Genomic DNA, 19,160 nt, shown 5'->3' on the forward strand with positions numbered 1-19,160 from the left:
ATGTTAGCACTGATCCACACCCTCACAAAATGGAATCCAAACTAAAAATGAGTAGATCCCAGGACATATGGGAGCTAATTCATGTACGTTTACTCATTCCAGTTTAATTCACGTGTGCTCCTGCAATGATGTGACCTCTGCTCGGTCTCATGTAAAGAGGATAAATGATAATTTATCAGTATTCATCTGCAAGGTTCAGCTATTTATTCCCGGGTGGTATCCTAGAAGAACCTGGTTAGCTTTACATCAAAAAACAATAGAAGCTACTTTTGACTCACCAGGCCAGTTAGTGTCACACAAACATAACTATTTGATTTTTAACACTGTGTGTTTTGATAGTGTATAAAAGAATAAAAGACACATCTAGAAGACATCCGAAGTGTAATCAACTATACATCCTCTATATACATCGGACAATAAGGTATAGTTTGCACCTGGTGTGGAGGTTAGTAAAGTTGAGACGATGTGGAATCAGCTGAAAGTCATGAGGATCAATCACCAGAGCCTGAACCCAGTCGCATGGAAGACGTTTCACCTGATGTACCCGCCATTGTTGTGAGCATATGCCTCTCTGCGAAAGGTACTTTTTAAAGCATAACAATGCCTTACATTTTACAAGGTAGTGCAAACAAAAAAAAGAAATTATTGGTTTCATTCAAGTGAACTATTTCTGTATCTTTTACACAGGTGGTACAGACTTGTGGCATATCGGGCCTTTACATGGTAGATTCATGGAAGACTGGGATGTAGCTTTCAACAAGTAATACCTGCCTGTGTGGTTCAAGCCATTTGTGATAAATTCCCCAGTGACCACGCACAGTATTGTGGATTTATACAGGCAGTACCTCAACTGGAGCAGTATAATGTGTAGTTTCATTGCCATCCACTTTACCAAACTAACAACAAAAAATAATAAATGTGTTAACCTGAAAAGTTGTTAGACATTTTCTATAAATCCACAATACGTCCAATCATCTAAGAGTATCGTAAAAGATTGGAGTGCTTTAACAAGTTTACTGGCCCATCGCGCTGCCCTCATCCACATCCAACCCCCCAACTCTATCAATGGCTGTTCACACCTGTGGGCATGTGCTTGCAAGGGCGCTGGGAGGATGGGAACGCTCAAGGTGCTGAATACCATGTACACCACAAAGGGTTCTTACGCATGAGGACCCTTACCAATATGGGCACCCCAGACCCAGTGTCTCCACACTCCCCTTTGGAGACCCCCTCCCTGCAATCAACATATGCCTGTGTCCTTTGACTGTGTTCCGGCCTATTGCGCTCACCTCATCCACATCCACATCCATCCCCATCCACTATCAATGACAATTCGCACCTGTGGACGTGAGCTCGCAAGGGGGCTGGGAGGATGGGAACGCTCAAGGTGCTAAATACCATGTAGACCACAACAGGTTCTTTCGCATGGGGACCATTACCCACATGGCCACCAAGACCCCGTCCCTGCATTCAACATATGTCTGTGTCCTTTGACTATGTTCCAGGCCCACTGCACTCACCTCATCCACATCCATCCCCTTCCGCTATCAATGACAGTTCACACCTGTGGGCGCTGTGATGGCAAGGGGGCTGCGCTGGCGGGATTGAGGAGGTCAAACATTGTCATAGAGGCCTGGTGGGTGTGAACTAACATGCCAGATATTCACATACACACCCACTTCTGTAATCCTTTATAAACATTGCGGGAGATAATAAGAAAACATCTGTGAGATCGACAACGGATAGCTCTGCACTTTCTAGATTGTTTGCTGAGTCAGTTAACCTGTTCTTCTAAGTAACTGTTAGTAAACTTTTACTACTGTTTTCTGTATTGTCAACGTTCTCTGCTAGGCCACTTTCTATTACTTTATACTCAATGTACAAACTTTCCTCATTTAATTTTATTAAAAAAGTCTACACTATTATCAAACATCCTATGCATTTCTATCTCTGTAATTAGCACATAACATTAAAGAGTATTGTTTACAAATGTAATCTTTCGTAGTGCATGTTTTCAATGCAGGTTTGGTTTAGGTGGCATTTTTTATAAACGTAAACTTTTTTATTATCAAAGGAATATGTTCATTTACTTATGGTGATACTTTTTTAATAGTAATATTTATTTATATTTCTTTAGCAAATCATAGGGACAATCCAACAATGCCTTCTTGTATCATTTTGGGTTGTACTAATAACAGCCATGCTAAAGGTCAGAGTACAGTCCTGCTTGTATTTCCAAAGGATTTAAATTTAATAAGAAAATGGCTCTTGAGGTGTGGATTTTTAGTGTCCGAAATTTAAAGCAGAGCCAAGGATATCGTGGAGGATGTGATGGGCAATCGATTCTGTGTCTGCAGCATGCATGTCTCAGAAGATATGTAGAAACAATCACAGTACTCTAAAAAGCGTTGCCCTAGACTCCTTTGCAAATTTCTTCCCAACGCAGTTCCAACCGAGTTTCAGCACACGCTGACCCAGGTGAGTAGTGGACGCTGAATTTGTAAATGTATTTTACCATTTTCTAAATTTGCCTGTATAATAGGTCTTATAAATGACCACTCATAATGAACAGTTTTTGGAGAATATTTCCATTGATATTTTATTACACAAGTTTCCTTCCTGACGCGATGTACTGTGGTTTGTACATTTTGAACTTTAGATTACTTTGTGTATCCATACTGTAGAGATACTTGAATGGCTCAGTGCAATGGGAGCCTTTCCAAACACACACTCACATCACGTCCTTTAGAAATAGGCCATTTAAAACAAATGACCATGTCTGTCTTTACATAGACTGCACTGATGGAATTACAGACCGTTACCATGGAGGAAACCACAGACACGTCCAACACCCTAATGGTGAGGCCAAGCAACTTGCACACAAACTTATTTTGATTGTTTTTGATGTGGTCTAAATTATAATACTAATGCCCATTTTCTATTGAACAAATGTATGAACATAAACATTGATTAAAGGACCATGATGCTACATCAACCACTATTCTGGAGTCAACAGCAACCTCACTCACCTTTCAAGTAATTTTATTAGACTCTTCCTTCAGATGCAACTATACAAAATATGTATTTGTTCAAGTTCAACTTAAAACATATTGATTCGTGTTATGTATAATATTAGCTTTTGATACAAACTGGCTTGTAGGCTTCTTTGTCAATATCAACCCTCATTTACATGTAATTTTTGGTTGTTGATGCTACATCTTTATTATGACAATTACTGTTATATAGGGAGAGCCTGGAACTCCAACAGCATACTATTCTTCTACTGCAACCAGTCTGGAGGATGAGGTATGAGAAGTGATAATGTATTGATTTATACTAATAGTTATTGATTAACAATATATTTTTTCGATTTAAGATAACTTTTTTTTGATAATTTGCAATACTGTCAGCAAATTGTAAAGCATTAGATCAACAACCTTGATGTATGTATCACAGAAAAACATACAACAATGAAAGTAAACCTTGAGAAAAATGTACTTTGTCACTGAATAACATAGACCCTTTCACTATATGAATAGTGTATGTTTTTGTTTATAAACCTTTAGCTGCCTGGCATAAAATGGAATTGGTGACACAAAATAACCTTATAACGCAATAAAGGGGCCACAATTTATTCAATATGTTTTGCTGGATGATCTTGCACCAACTCCCTGCGACATCTCTGAAGGTTATCAGGTGCAGTTTTCAAATATGTATTTTTTTAAATGTTACATGTAAACAGTGATCGACCCCATATCAATACTAATTAGAAAGTTTTAATCAGATGATTAACCATATCTTTTTACTATTTTAACTGATATTGTAAGTCAACAATCATTAAATCAACTTTCTCAGGATGTACTTTGTGAGATCAAAGATGTTAATATTAAATTGTTTAACAATATAATCAATGTTCTTTGAATTTGTTATGTACAAGGAATGTACTACTGAAGCTGTCGAAATTGAAGATATACATGGACAAGAGGTATACATAAGATATTGTAAAATATCAGTTATCAACCATTTTAACTGTGATGTAATATTTAATATGTTTTCATGGTTTCCATAGTGACATTTTGTTATATAAGTGTATATGCATATATGACTTTTTAAGAGTAAGGGCACATTTCGAGGTTTATACAATTTCAAATTGCAATTTTTCAGCTTGGTCTGGTGGCCGGCAAATCAAATTTGGCTGTTTAAAGGAAAATTCGGTAACAAGGGTACATAACAAAGTTTTTAAAAGAAAGTTGTTTATCAGTTATTTCATTGATATTACATTTTCATGTTGTCATTCATATATTCTCTATGTGTACTATAAATTAAGCATGTTTTTTTTTTCTCTTCGATTAGAGGCCTAGGAAGAAGAGGAGCATAAAGACTAAGATAACTAGACAAAGTAATGATGTTGCTTGCCAAAAGGTTGTCACCTGGAAACAGCTACATTTTGCTCAGCATGGTCCTCGCAAGATTCATTGTTGTGATGCAGATGTCCAATGGCCGGAATTTGAATTGAATGTCAGCAGCAACCCATGGAAAGTAACCCTGGATCATTGTTACAGTACACAATGTCACCCAGAAGAAACAGACACCACAGAAGATGTTTCAGAATTGCTTGTACAACCGCTCACAAAATACACACCTTAAGAAACAGACAATGTTCCCTGTTCCCCAATATATGTAGACAAATCGGAAATATCACACACAGAAATAACCAAAGCATCTTCGCTACTGATTGACGATTATGCTCGTGATGTGGACTTCACTCTTCCGAGTGTTGAGGCCTTATCCACCACCATGGAATGGCAAATCACTATACTTCTGGACGATTGGGTACTAAAGGAACCAAAATACATTGTATTCGACTGCTGCCTGATTGAGATTATGAAAATGATTAAATGTATTCATAAATTGCGTAGGAGGATTTGTGGGGAGCCATTGGTGAAGTTTACTTGTGTAGCCAAGGCACCAACCTGTTGACGAAGGGTAGCTGTGTACACCACCATAGCTCATTTTCATGGTCTGCTCAACCTATTTTTGGAAAAGTGCCTGCTGGAAATGTACTTTGTTCATCTGCTTTGTTGTTTAGCGGATCAACATACAGAGCAATTTAAAGTTTTTCTAACTTTGTGGGACTCAAGTTGCTTTAAAAAACCCAGCACTACAAATATCAGAAGGATTTCTTATTCCCAGCTAATAGCCAGGAATGGACACCTGAACAGATGTCAATGGACAATGCTCTCATTGGCAAAAGGCTCTGACTTGCTGGTGATGGACTGTGTAACAGTCCAGATCGTTCTGCTAAATACTGCACTAAAAGGCTCTGACTTGCTGGTGATGGACTGTGTAACAGTCCAGATCGTTCTGCTAAATACTGCACTTACCACTTCTAAGACATGGCAACCCAGAAAATAGTGAGTTCAGTCGTCGTGCAAGTATCTGAATGTACAGCTTCTGTTGCCATGGAAAAATAAGGTTTCATTAAATCCATTTAACTTTTGCAATCCAGAGGAATGCAAATAGACCTGATAGTCACTGACAGGCACATTTCAATAGTCAAGGCCATGCAAGAGCAGTTTCCATACATAAAACATCAATATGATGTATGGAACATTGCAAAACCAATTTTAAAAAAATGTACAGCTGCTGGAAAAAAAGGCTACAGAAAACATTTTAAATTGGTCACAGTCCATCTGCAACCATCTTTGGTGGAGCTCAAATACGTCTGATGACTCTGTAGATATTCTGCTTGAAAAATTGTGTTCATTGATGCGCCATTGTTCTAACAAACTCTTGGAAAGAAAACAAATGAACATTTCCACCAATGTGCACATGGGCCATTGAGCAAGGAGCAGGGGCGTAAGAAAAGGTGGTTGGTTCCAGGTTCCCTTCCTCACAGAGCACTTGAGAAGACTTTATATGACAAAATGCTTTCAAGAGACATAAGGGGACTCTCCAAAGTTCTGCCACACTGGAGATTTGGAGGTGTTCCATAATATGTGCCTAAAGTATTGGCCCAAATAGTTGCATTTTGGCATAGACGGTATGGAGGCCAGAACAAGACTGGCTGTACTTGCACACTACAAGAACATTGGAAGGGAACAAGTAAAAACTGCTAGAATCTTCGGGATGCCTCGTTACAATAAGGAGTTTACCAAAATAAGCAAACCGTGGGTGGCAAAGCCAGTTTTCCAGCAGATGGATTTTGAATTTGTGATATATCGGACATTGAATGAGCTGGCCATGCAAACGCATGAAATTCATCCACATTTGTTTCCAGGGCCCAGTCTATGCCAGATAACTTTGCAAAAGAGGTTTGCCCTCACCAAACTTGAGCTTGTTGAAATGTTGACGTCAAGATTCAAATGATGTGTGGCTCTATTCGAAATGTTTAACAATGGCAGTTTCAAGCTTTTGCACAGTGTTTGGATAACTGTTTTCATTGTACAATAAATTGAATAGTATGTCACTTGAAATGTAATTGTTAAATAATGTATTTTTAATGAATAGCTGTTTGTGAAGTAATGTCATTAGATAGGCCTTAACATTTCTATTTTTCATAGATATTTGTACAACAATAACTGTCATTTTGATTATTTCATGTATGTGACTCAAATCAAATCAAATGTAGAAGAGACAGGTGAGCTTAAAACCAACAGTTACCAGGAGCTACCTTTTGCTCCCCAGACCAACTGTTGTAACACTATTAACTAGTTCCTTTTCCCTAGTGGTAGTTCCTGGTGACCGGTTACTGCTAGAAACCCAGGCAGTGCTTGTAATTCCTGCTTATCCAAACCTAATTTCGAGCCCTATTTGTAATGAACTCACAATAGTTGAACAATCAAAGCAGAACATTGGAGCAGTGGACATACAGAAACTCAATGTCTCCAGAGCTCTGGTTCTCTTCAGGCTGGACTACTGCAACAGCCTCTTCCTCAATCTGCCTAAATCCTCCCTTCACCCCCTTCAACTAATCCAGAATAGGACTGCAAGACTTATCCTTGGCTTAAAGCCCAGGGGCCACGTCTCTCAAGCACAAATATATCTCCACTGGCTCCTGGTGGCTGTGACGATCAAGTTCAAGAACCTCTGCATCATCCACAAAGCTTTCTGGGGCCGGGACCCCACTACATCCAACTCTTTCCCTAAATACCTCCCTCTAGGAGAACTTCGATCATCTAGCTGCAATTCTCTGCAGATCAGATGCTATTCCAAGCAGAGTGTGGGGTAGATCTCTTTCCTCGACAGGAACATGTCCCTGTAATGGCCTCCCTGCCCCTCTCTGGCTTTTGCCTGATCTCCTTAAGTTCTGGTCAATACTCAAGACACAATTTTTCTCTTCTTCATTCCCACCCTGCTAATGCCCCCCCTCATCTGTCGCATTGACTGGCTGCTGGTCCTCACTCCCTGCTTCCCCTGGCACTTGCCGACCTGGCCTCCCCTTAGCACGAGCCTAGCCCCATTGGCCCTCTTCTTCCCTTCCTCCTCCCCCCTGCATTTGTATGCCTCCTCTTGCCCCACACCTCCCTCTCACCCTAGCATTTTCCTTCGGCCCCAACCTACACCTGCCCCCTACCAACATCCTCCCCCCTGCACTTTCTGTTACTGCTCTTGCATGGTCCGAATGACACAAAGCCTAGTAGGACCATTATTGTGTTTTTCTTCCCTGCCCCCTTTTTTTGTCTTGTGGTACCTTGAAACATCATTTTTTGTACAGGCGCTTTATAAATAACCAATAAATAAATAATATAAATATAATATATAAAGTCTAACCACGCTGGAAAGTAGGAATCATGATAAGTGGCTGCAGATAGCAATAGAGCAAAGGTTTATGTGCCACAGTGTTAGCCAACATTGAAATAACGAGCGATGTCAATGTTCACCTGTGGCCTTTGCCCTTTTACAGCTTACTGTGGAGGGCCACATGCGGAGAACAACCAGGCGAGCATAGATCAATGCAGAAATCAATATGATTGCTGGAATACATATGCACAGAAGCCAGCAAGCATTTAAAAAATGCACTCATTCGAGGCATGCTGGAATTTTAGTGACGTAAGCTTTTTTGTTGTTTTTATTGTTGCTCATTGCATGTGTTGCCCTGGCTTCAACAGTCCACTCAGCCTGGTGCGAAATCGCCCTTCCCCCACTCCTTTCCCGGTCCGTCTGTGCAGTCCCTATATATTAACCCACTGCTTTTGTATTCGAATTCTGTTAATTTCAGAAAAGAAGTGGCCCACTTCGGCCCCAAAAATGGCCCCACAATATTAATTATGCTTTTTTTCAGGCATTGCTCTATTGAAGTATAGGTACAAACGAGACTTTAAATATTTTGTTGTTTTTCACTGCACAGATTGCCATTAATAGTGTTCTTTTTTGTGGCATGTGTTCCCAAAACAAAACTCACTCTGACACGCTGTGAACGCTGGATAAAGAGTTGCATTGTTATCTGTCCTTGAATCCACCACACTAACAATTTGAAGGCCAAAATGTGTCAAATAGCACAAAGGAGTGATAAGATTCACTATATTGAACGCTTACGTAGGAAAGTTTCTCTCACTGAGCTCTGTCTTTCAAACGGTTGGCCATCTGTCACATAGGGAGAATGGCAACAGGAGACACAATGTAAGCTAAGTTTTAAATAATATTTATGCAAGTGAGGATGGCAAGTGTGCTCTATGCTACATGATTATCATTGTGCCAGATGAATGTTCAATTTGACGCAAATAATAGACATTGTACATGTTAATTGTGACTTAAATTGATAGTTAACATAATTATGAACTGTGTATATACAATTATAAATTGGGTACTGTAATATATTTTTGCATTCTCAATTTTACATAGTTATATTATACTGATGTGTGCCTGTCATGGGTACAGTTTACCGGTCGATGGCTTCTTCAACAGTAATTGGACAATAATCATCAACAATGCATCTGTGATAACCATTATCTGGGACTCTCACCAATCTGTCAATTTGCGGTTGCAGTGGTAGTGGAGCAACACGGCAGCCTATAGGTTCTGAAAACGTGATTTGAAATTTATACCACTAATTTCTTCTTCGTAATGCAACGCCATGTGCGTCGATCAGAAATCGGCAACGGAAGATATTAACTTTCTGTGTAGAATGTAAAGACTGGGATTAATTGATCGATGAGCAGAATCTGCATTACAAGATCATCGTTCACAGTTAAACAAAAAATGAGAAACATGCGATGTTCGCTAGCCATAATCTCTATTGAAAAAAATGACTGATGTTTTCGTGGACTTAATTACCTCTTTTCAGCCTTATGTCTAAATTAAAAGTACTTGTCACGCTCCCGACTATTGCTGTTTTCTTTAAAATAAACTGTTATTATCATTGCATGCCTAATCAATTGGGCCAATAGAATTTCTGGACGAACTACCCCTTTAAATTGTTTATCTATGCCTGGGAACACACTGGGCACACGCAGGAACTATATATCTCTCTCTCATCTATGTCTGGGAACACACTGGGCACACGCAGGAACTATATCTCTCTCTCATCTATGTCTGGGAACACACTGGGCACACGCAGGAACTATATCTCTCTCTCTTTCTCTCTCTCTCTCTCTCTCTCTCTCTCTCTTTCCTCTCTCTCTTTCCTCTCTCTCTCTCTCTCTGCATCTGGTCACAAATGCAATGATTCACTGTTTGTAAATCAGGTGAAAGTTGTAGAACTGGAAACGTGCACATTTCATCATCCACAAAGGTTATCTGCGGCGGCAAAACTGCTTTGTGAATTAAATCCCAAGGGTGACTCAAGTGCTTTTTATACTCTCATTACTTGGTTACACAGAAGTTTATTTAACTTTATTTGCATTTCATGATATCTTCAATTTCTACTTTGTGCACATGGATTAACAATAGACATGCCCTCACTGACACTTTTTCCCCCAAGTTGCATCCATTTACCTTTTGTTACTTCTTTGTTGTCAATAAGACCTCCGCAGAGGGAAATGGCAATGGACGGCAGGTCTCTTATTCCATCTGAGATACTTTCCACACCGCTGTCAGCACCGGAACTACCCACCGACTGCGGAGACTGGTTAGCAGACCGGACTCCATTTTCATGCCCGTTCTTGCCAGGCACAAGATGTTCACCACTAAGAGGTAAACACAGGAGTTTTCAATATTCTTTAGTTTCTGTTAGAGGGTGACACATATTAAGACATCTCATCAACATAGATGCAGTGTAACCAAGGTGAGTTATCTAAAACTATGCAATGTTTCAGAATGTTTCAGAATTATTTCAACGTATCTGCTACAGAAAAATGCTGACTCCAGTTAGTTTAGACAAATTCTTTTAACACTGTTTTGGCCCATGAGAAATTCATCAGTGGAAGCAATGACACATTTTATAGGACATAAGCAATGTTATAACTAGTCTACAAATGTATATGAGATTTTAGGACCAAATAGGACTCCTCCATGGTCCCGAAAGCTGACATTTATTTATGAAGTCCATGTACTAATATATGTATTTCAGAGGTAGAAGTGGCAGGTTCATTCTTTATAAAGAATAGAATACAGGCAGGCTATGTTTGTGTAGGGCAGTTATCATGTTATATTCATGTTTAGACTTTCCAAAACCTTTACTCTTCTCGGACATGCCTTCTGGAATTCTGCGATCACCTTGCATCTTCAAAAGAGGCATACATACACACATGGGGAGAAGTGTGCCCTGCTTTGTCGCTGCCAATCTACTAAGCATTATGCAATTTATTTTCTTCAGCATGACACGTTCCTCTTAATTTCATTGTTATGAATCTTCCTGCAGCTTTGACACAGGGGTTAACCCATTATGACAGAGATTGGGCATTCTGTGTGTTTTTAGATGGCTACTGGGCTCTGGATAAGAACTTTGAACTATTAAGTTGTTCCTTGGTCTATGATGAGTCACTGCACACTTCTCAGCCTGCCTTCTGTTTGTATATTTCTGGTATATGATCCGGCAGGTGCTCTTCAGTTTGACACAATCCTTTTTATCCCGGTTAGGACACTTTGGGGAAAGGGCCAATCTCCAGTCCTGCCAAATGTTCCTTCACTTAGGATAGGGCCACACTAAAGCATGTACCCAATTTCTTGTTTCACTTGCAATAAGCCAATTCCTAGAAATAATTGAGCTCATCAAGTTAAGCGCTCGCCTCAGACATAGTTGGAGTGAAATGTTTGAATCCCAATGGAACTGATTTAGGTTCAGATGAGCACTATTAAACAGGATAATAACTTCCTTTATTGCAATCTTTATAAGCGGGAGGGATCCAACATTAATTGCAATATAAAAACTGGATATCATTACTATTATTATTATTATTATTAATACTAGTATTAAAAATAATAAACTTGCTTCCAGAGGGCCCATAAAGAAAACAGCATCTCCAACAAGGACCACTTGAAAAAAGGATCTCATACTTCACTGGACCAACTGTGCATAGCCCATCCAGAGTCACTTAGCATATCTTGGGAGAAGGCTTTTTTGTTGCCCTTGCATTTCTACCAAAACTGCAGAAGTGTGGCACTCTTCCGTGCCGAATCCACCCTCTTTGGGGATAGGAAGATTACTGCCGCGTGGATATTAAGAGCCTAGAAAATAGTTCGAGTTCTGGGTGTTCGATCTAAGAGGGCACCTGTGGTGGCTTTTTCTGAAAGTCCAAATGACATTTATTTTTGTGTATTGTTGGATGCACTATAAAATCCATTAGCAGTTTACTGATGGTAAAGTGCATTGCGTGGCAAATGTTGCCACTAAAGGTGGATGTAGCTACGTTTGAGTATTGCAATCCATGAGGTAGCAAGTTGAACATTGACCCTCAGTGATTTGAGTTTCTATATTCAACTAGTGTTTGTGAGGTCGTCTATAACAACCAGGGGTCAAGTCCTGAAAAAAGAAGTGGGGGGACTCAATACCAAACGCAATTGGATGCAGAGTTGCCAGAAATTAGCATATCAAGGTGAAATATGCACAATTCATTGAATTGGCTTTGCATAACCACCCAAATTGCACGGGACAAATGGCATTTTCCTTTCATAAAATCAACACAAACACAAAACCAAGAGAGGATATTTCCTTCTAATAGGGTTTTTGAAAATTGTTAAAGGTGTGCATGTTTTAAACTCCAAGAACCAATACAAATGTTTTCCCTGGAACATGCATTCCCTTTAGTTGTTTGTTATTTTACATCAGGTTATATAGTGCAGTGGTGAAGTGCCTCCCCTCCCCCTGAGAACCTAAACACCGTGTTTCGAGCCTCGAAGTTGGTGTTAATTCATGAATTCAAAGAACACACTCAATGCTTCTAATTTTTGCTGGGGGGGGGGACTGAGTCCACCCTCTGAAAAAAGTGGGTGGACTCTGTTCACCAGCGTGTACCCTCGACTTGAGCCCTGATAACAACAGAAGCATTCATAGACCAAGAGGATGACAACAAAATAATGTATTTGACAGAGACCATTGAGAGTAATGTCAAATGGCAGTCAGGAAAGTTGCATCAATTGGCAGACTTTGTCCTGCAGCTGCACCATTCCGTTCTACATAAACTAGTCTACTATAACCACATGCCAGGATCCCAACAGAACATGTTGTGACAGGGTCAGTGATCTCACCCTGCCAAAGGAGATGGGGACCCGCTCAACCAGGGGCTGGAGGCCTACCAGGCAATTGTGCCTTATTACAAGTATTGATCATGCGATACTTGCCTCGCCAAATACTGGTCAGTGTCTTCTCTCTTTCCTTTTAGGACCACAACTAGAGATCTGTGTGGCCAAGCAATGAACCTGCTACTCACTGGTGAGATAGACAGCAGCGCATGTAGAGCTGGCAAAGTGGTCCCCAGCACAGAGTGTTGGTCAGAACATGCAGTAACAACTATCCACGGGCAAACAGGGAGATCCTCATTTTATTGGGCTGCCATCCCAAAATGTTGGCGGACCCACAGCTGAAAAGAGGACGCAGCTTAAAGGGAATGTATGTTTTCTTATATCTGTAAACTGGCCTCTCATGGAGAGGAATACATAGGACATTGGCCTGGGGAATCAGGTGGGTGCCAGAACCAATGGGAGGAGGAGAATAAAATTGGTCCTAAGAAGCCATGCAGTGTGGGTTTGGATGAGATCAAGAGAGGAGAAGGCAGACCTACAGACCAGGTGGAGGAAGCGCAGTACAGTAGAGTGTAGAGACATATTACAGAGGACATGTACAAGTTGAGGTATTGGTTGGGGAGGGAATGTGGTCCCTTGGGGGTGTCAGTGAATGGAGAGTGGCACGACTGACCATGATGAATTAGGAGTGTAGGGGAGTGAGTGAATCTGAGGGTGAGTGGGAGTGTGAACGAGGAAGGAAGGGTGAATGAGTGAGAAGAAGGAGTGGAAGGTAGTGGGAGGCAAGCAGTCGAGTAGTAGTCGAGAAGCGAGTTGAAAGTAGAGAAGAGGGGAGTGTAGTCGTAGTGGAGAGGGGGGTGTAGTAGTAGTGGAGAATGGAGTAGAGAGGAGTGGGGTAGTAGTGGAGAGAGGAGTGGGGTAGTAGTGTAGAGGGGAGTAGAGTACAAAGTGAGAAGAGAGTGTGAGTAGGTGTAGATGCGAGACAAGAGTACATCAGGGGGGAGAGAGCAAGAGGGAGAGGAGAAGAGTGGGAAAAAAGAAGGGAGGAGAGCAAAAGGAAGAGGAAGAAAAGAAAGACCATCAGAGCAAGGAAAACGGGGGAGGTGGAGACCGAGTGAGACACTAATATTTTTATAACAATTTTATTGTGGAACCTGGGTCAAGAGCTACATAGATTGACCCCAGAGGTAGTGAGGGAGATACAGCAGCTGCCTTTAGGCCATCACCATTACAAAGTCAGACTTTTAGAAAATAGGGGTATCGATCCAATAAACTACTGGGGTTTAGGATGCCTAAGCTAGAGAGTTCCAACTCCATAGCAGATGAGAGAGAGGAACTGCATTTAGTGAGATCCTATTCAAGCATTCAAATAAAAACCCTTAACTGACACAGAGTTTGTATGTTTTTTAGGTCAGCGACAATGTTGAGCGTGAGAAACAATAAGCACGTGGTAGAGCAGACAATGTTTTGGTTGGTTGTAATTGCCTCTATGTTCCCTCTGGATGTTTGCATATTTTGGGTAGAGCCCCACTGGGGAACTGTGCCTCATGGAACTGGCCTAGCATCCTGCATGTTGTTTTGTATGATGACCATTCCTGACTCTAGCAGCTGGTAGAATGTGTACCTAGAGGAGGATTCTATCATGGTGGGCGGCCCAAGCTCAATGAACATGGTCTTAATTTCATTGATAAACCTTAGGGGTCGGATATGTGCCACCAGAGAGTCAGTTTCTCAATACGTGGCACCTCACCATTGATATATTTGCCCTGGCCCTTGTCATCTTCATATTATAATCAAATCATTGCCATTTTAGTGCTGCAGGTTTTGTGTGGTTTCCAATTACGATTGGTTCTAAACTGTGTTTTTATTTTTTATGACTGCCCAATTCTCCTGAGCTGCTAAAATAAATGGATGGGCATGGTAGCCTGGTAGCCACTGCCCAGTCATTTTATGGACTATCAGAACCTGCCCTGTGCCAAAGATCTTATCTGAGCTGGCTTCTAGGCTACGAAAGAAAAATACTCACAACTTGTCAAAACAAGGCAGGCATTTGTAGTTAGGATTTAAATTCCTGAACAATTACAATCAGAGACACTTACTAAATAATGCGAACACTTTATCCATTTAATATTGATGACACAAGCCTAAAATCATAACTGTAATATGCATTTGAACAATGCTAAAAGCCTGTTGTGTAAAGTTATTGGGCATTGTAAAGCGTGCCCCCAGCCCGTTGATGGCATATTGGTGCTTTGGGTCATATAAGCTATTGAAAAACGTGGTGGTGAGCATGTGTCCCTGCGCGGGCGAGGTATTGTGACCGCGTCATGCTAGGTGACGCCCAGAGGCGTCTTCCTATCCTTGGTGAGCGTCTGTGTGAGCGTGATCAGCGTGTGGGCGAATGTGTGTGTTGTGAGGGTCAGGAGAGGGTGTGAGTAGATGCGTGCTGCACTGTACGGGTAGGGTAGTGTGAGCTGGAAAGATGGGCACTAGTAATGAACGGTCACTGCAGGGTGCTAGGGTAGAGGAACCTGGGTGCCGGCTTTGGAATTAAACTGAGAGTCAGAGGTTAGTTTTCGGTCAGTGATCATGCCAGAACCGTGAGGATTCATGGGGTCCTGCTGAGGAACTGTTGGAGGGCACCAGTGGGAAGGGAAAAGGAGCATACCCTCACATCTTAGGTCAGGCCCCCAGCAACATTAGCACTGCCTTCGCAGTTGTGATTTTATATAGAAAATACTTGTGCAATTACTTCAAAGAATGGGCAGAATTACTCATATCAACAAACTAAACTCGTGTTTAATGTTAATATAATAGTGGAGTAAATAAACACACTGAGCTGCATCAATGTTTAACTCAGGGGTCTGCAACCTTTGGCTCACCAGATGTGTTGGACTACACATCCCATTAGCCCTAGCCAGCACATGGTGGAGGCTCATGGGAGTTGAAGTCCAAAACATCTGCAGAGCTAAAGGTTGAAGACCCCTGGTCTAGCCTGTACATTATGGCAATTTATAACAAAAAATATTAAATCTCCTTTAAGACGATCAAATAACATCCAAGCAGTCAAATTGGTATTTATTAATACATTAATATGATACATACGACATTATGATAACTCAGCAATGGACAATTAGGTGTAAATAACACATGTGAAACTAGTTCTAGAAAAGTGCAAAATGGCTCTTCTCCTTTAACATCAATTCTAGTCCATAGCAAGATATGTTCAAAAGTTGTACAACAGTGACACCAAGTGTTCAAATGTACAGAGCGGTCTAAAGTGTATGTTTGCAGTGCAAAAGACCCTTTCACTGCAAAAGTACTCTATGTGAATGTTAGCGCGGTTAGCGCGGTGGAGAGTACTTTTGTGAATCAGGGTGTTCGCTGGCAGTGCAAAGTCACTTTGCACCATGCTAGAAATTCCATGAATCAGGAAGGAATGCAGTAGAACTTGTTTCTGTTAAAATGTAAAATAAATGACCTGACTAACTACAAATGACTGTACATAAACACAGTCGACTGTACCTCTTGGGAAAATAGAGAGCAGCAACTTCTGGGTCCATGGCAGTGAGATCGTCTAAATAGACCCCATCGGCTCCAAGATGTCGGCTTCGTTTATCTATGGGCCCAAAACATATTAACAAATCATTCAAAGAAAGATTTGCATCTGGAACAAAACAATTATCAATACATATTTTTGAAGTGATGTCAGGATGAGCCTTCAGCGAACATTTCTTTTAGAAGCTCCTGGAGTGTTTTTGTTTGAATCTGCAAACTCATTTGGTGCATCTGTTTGCAATCAACTTGACGGATGTATATAGTTTTGACTCTACAAACATATGTGTGATGAAATGTGTGCGAGACATAGCCCCTGTGCCCCAGGTCTCGAGATTGCATCCTACCTTCCATCATTTGGACGGGATCCCAGAGAATATGGATCCTGGATGATCTAGCAGGCACAGGGCTTCACAGCTGGTCTCCAATTGCAAAGGTAATTGCAATGGCTACAGAAGCCCTGCATCCCAACTCTAGCAGCGTCCCTAGGTTGCCCTGGCTGCAGATGATGGAGTAGAGCCACGCGTACGTCGATCTAATCCCCTGAGCGTGGCTTACAGCATCTAAATGTATTAATGGGGTGGACGACATCTGCTTCAGTTCCCACACAGAGAGGATTCATCTGCGTGACATGTTCTATGAATGACCCCCCCTCCTGCTGCGTATAACATGCTCTGTGTGCCCCTTTCAGGTGGCCATGCAGAGAATTAAGCAAAAAAGATTGTAAAGCATTTGTCCAATGCTGCCAGTTTGCTAGATCACCCCCCTTTCACTTGTCATGAGGAGCCTTTCAAGCACATTAACATCCGCTCTTGTATCCTGTGATGTTCAAATAATGTAAATAATTCAGATACACAATATGGCTATTTAATTGGAAATAAAGGAAGGCACCAAAGAAAGGCCGTACTGCATACGGGCACATGATCTCATACCATGTATTCCCGTCCGAGTTCATGGGTCGTCGTTACTACAATAGTCTCGCTGGACCTATACCGTGTTTATTTTGTCATTTATACCCGTGATTTACCGTTTTTTGTTACGTGAAGAAAATGTCTGCATGATAGTCATCTATATTCATTATCCTTATGTTACCTCACGTAATCTTTATTAACTTCCCAAACCCAGGCTGAATCTCACAAATAAAGTCCAGGTACGGAGCAAGCCATGAGTTGGAGACTGCCCCCACCCCTCCTGTGAGCCACATCCTCACAGTCACATCCCGCCCCTTGCCTTCCACCTACACCCCCCACAGCCTGTCCCAGTCGACCCACACCACCTCCCCCCCAATCCTGCTCCTCCCACACCCATGCCTCCTTACCTTTCGCTCTGGCGCAACTAAGCTGCCAGCGCACCACTTGCCCCAGCTGCCACAGAAATGGAATGGAGGTTCAAAGTGAGCCCCCCTTTCTGGCATCATGGCAACCAGTCACTTTATCCTCTCGTAAGGGGCTGTGCTTTCACCATGTCCTGTGTTTCTCATTTCTTTAATTGCTATTAGCACCCTGCAGGTGGGCTCAGGATGAGGATAGCAAAAATCACTTTTTGGGGGACTTCACTGGCCCGTACTGACAACAGGACAAGGCGTGGTGACGCTCAATTCACTCTGGCCTATAACTGGATGGTGAAGCCCCTGCCACCCAATGGGTGATTATTGCTGTAACAAAATAGAGTTTCTATTACATACATTATTAAAACCATAACTAGGCCTTACTCACGTTGCCTTAAATAAGAGGCCCTAATGACAATCAACCTTAAATTCTTATTTTCACAATCAAACATTTTTTCTATAGCACGTTAATGTATTCAGTTCAAACTCGATTAAGAACATCTCCTACTTTGCCTCGAATGATCTCTTTTTAACAAACTCGTCTCTAACCATTCTAGATGTTTAGACCATCACCCAACGCTGACATCCAGAAATCGATCAAATCTATTCTCCCTGCGATAGTTTCCCTGCTCGCCTCCATTCTTCTGGCAGACATCCTTTCTCCAAACATTTCAAGCATGTTGCCATAACCCCTTTTTAAAAACATACCTAAACTCAAATGTTGCTTATTAATTTTGCCCAAACTACAATCTTGAGGATTGACAACTTGATGCAACAATATGGCTTTCTGTTTTTGAAATGCACAGACTGTGCCATCTGAGACATTATGGCTTTCATGCCCTGTCAGGAGGGCAGAAATGGCCTTTAATGGCCCGCCAGCCTGAGCTAAGGCAGGCCCGAGCAAAGTCAGACGGGAGGAGCACCCGCAGGTAAGTGGAGGGGGTGGGGAGGCAACAGGGACAGAGGCTCCCTGTTGCCTCCCTGCAATGATAAAAAAAAGAAAAACAATGCGCAACCCGGGGACGGGCCTCTGGTGCCTGGGACAGCAGGCGGGGATTGTGTAGTCTTGCCTGCAGTTCCAGCCACCTGATTGGCTGTGGGTTGGGTGTGAATAGAAAATGTCTCCTTGAAGTACTTGACATCATTGACTTGATGTGTCAAATCTCTGATGAATCTGCACCATTTGATCAGTATTGATCACAAAAATGTCTGAAAATGTTTCAAAGAGGCTTGCAAATATCATGGCTAGCCTTAACTGGCTCAATTCCTTCCTCTCCAAATGGTCCCAGAAAATCAACTTTAGATCCCCTCTTTCATCACAAGGTCGAATCTCACCATTGCCACAGTAGCCAAAGGCACAGTGCACTCTCCACCCCAAAGGCTAGTATGAGGCAAGACATATTTGGCTGGAGGGCAGTGTTGGATGGTGGGGAATGTCTTGTTTCCTAGAAACAGCTCACTTACACAGTGAAGTAGAACACTTTAAAGAGCAACCATAAATAGGTTTCAGTTAAGCATTCACCAGCACTGGACATAATAGAAAAGGGAGGGAGGCATACCATGTGAGCCAGTGGATTTGTTGTGTTGAAAAAAGCAAACCAACAGCAAGCAATCTTTTAAAAACTGCATATTTATTAGTCTAGCAAGCTTTAAAAAA

The 19,160-nt window shown here is 41.6% G+C and overlaps 1 protein-coding gene across 6 annotated transcripts in view; it reads right to left on the bottom strand.

Moving 5' to 3' along the window:
• The window catches only part of LPIN1 (lipin 1), a 369,397-nt gene that overhangs the window by 121,278 nt on the left and 228,959 nt on the right, over window positions 1–19,160 (bottom strand). For all 6 annotated transcript variants that reach the window (XM_069605954.1, XM_069605950.1, XM_069605951.1 and 3 more), the window contains 2 exons: window positions 16,147–16,240; window positions 9,937–10,127 (listed from right to left, as the gene is read on the bottom strand). In XM_069605954.1, coding sequence (XP_069462055.1) covers window positions 9,937–10,127; window positions 16,147–16,240 — 285 coding nt within the window. The remainder of the gene's footprint in view (window positions 1–9,936; window positions 10,128–16,146; window positions 16,241–19,160) is intronic.

Source organism: Ambystoma mexicanum, chromosome 4p (assembly GCF_040938575.1).
Source record: "Ambystoma mexicanum isolate Mex_15411 chromosome 4p, UKY_AmexF1_1, whole genome shotgun sequence".
NCBI lineage: Eukaryota > Metazoa > Chordata > Amphibia > Caudata > Ambystomatidae > Ambystoma > Ambystoma mexicanum.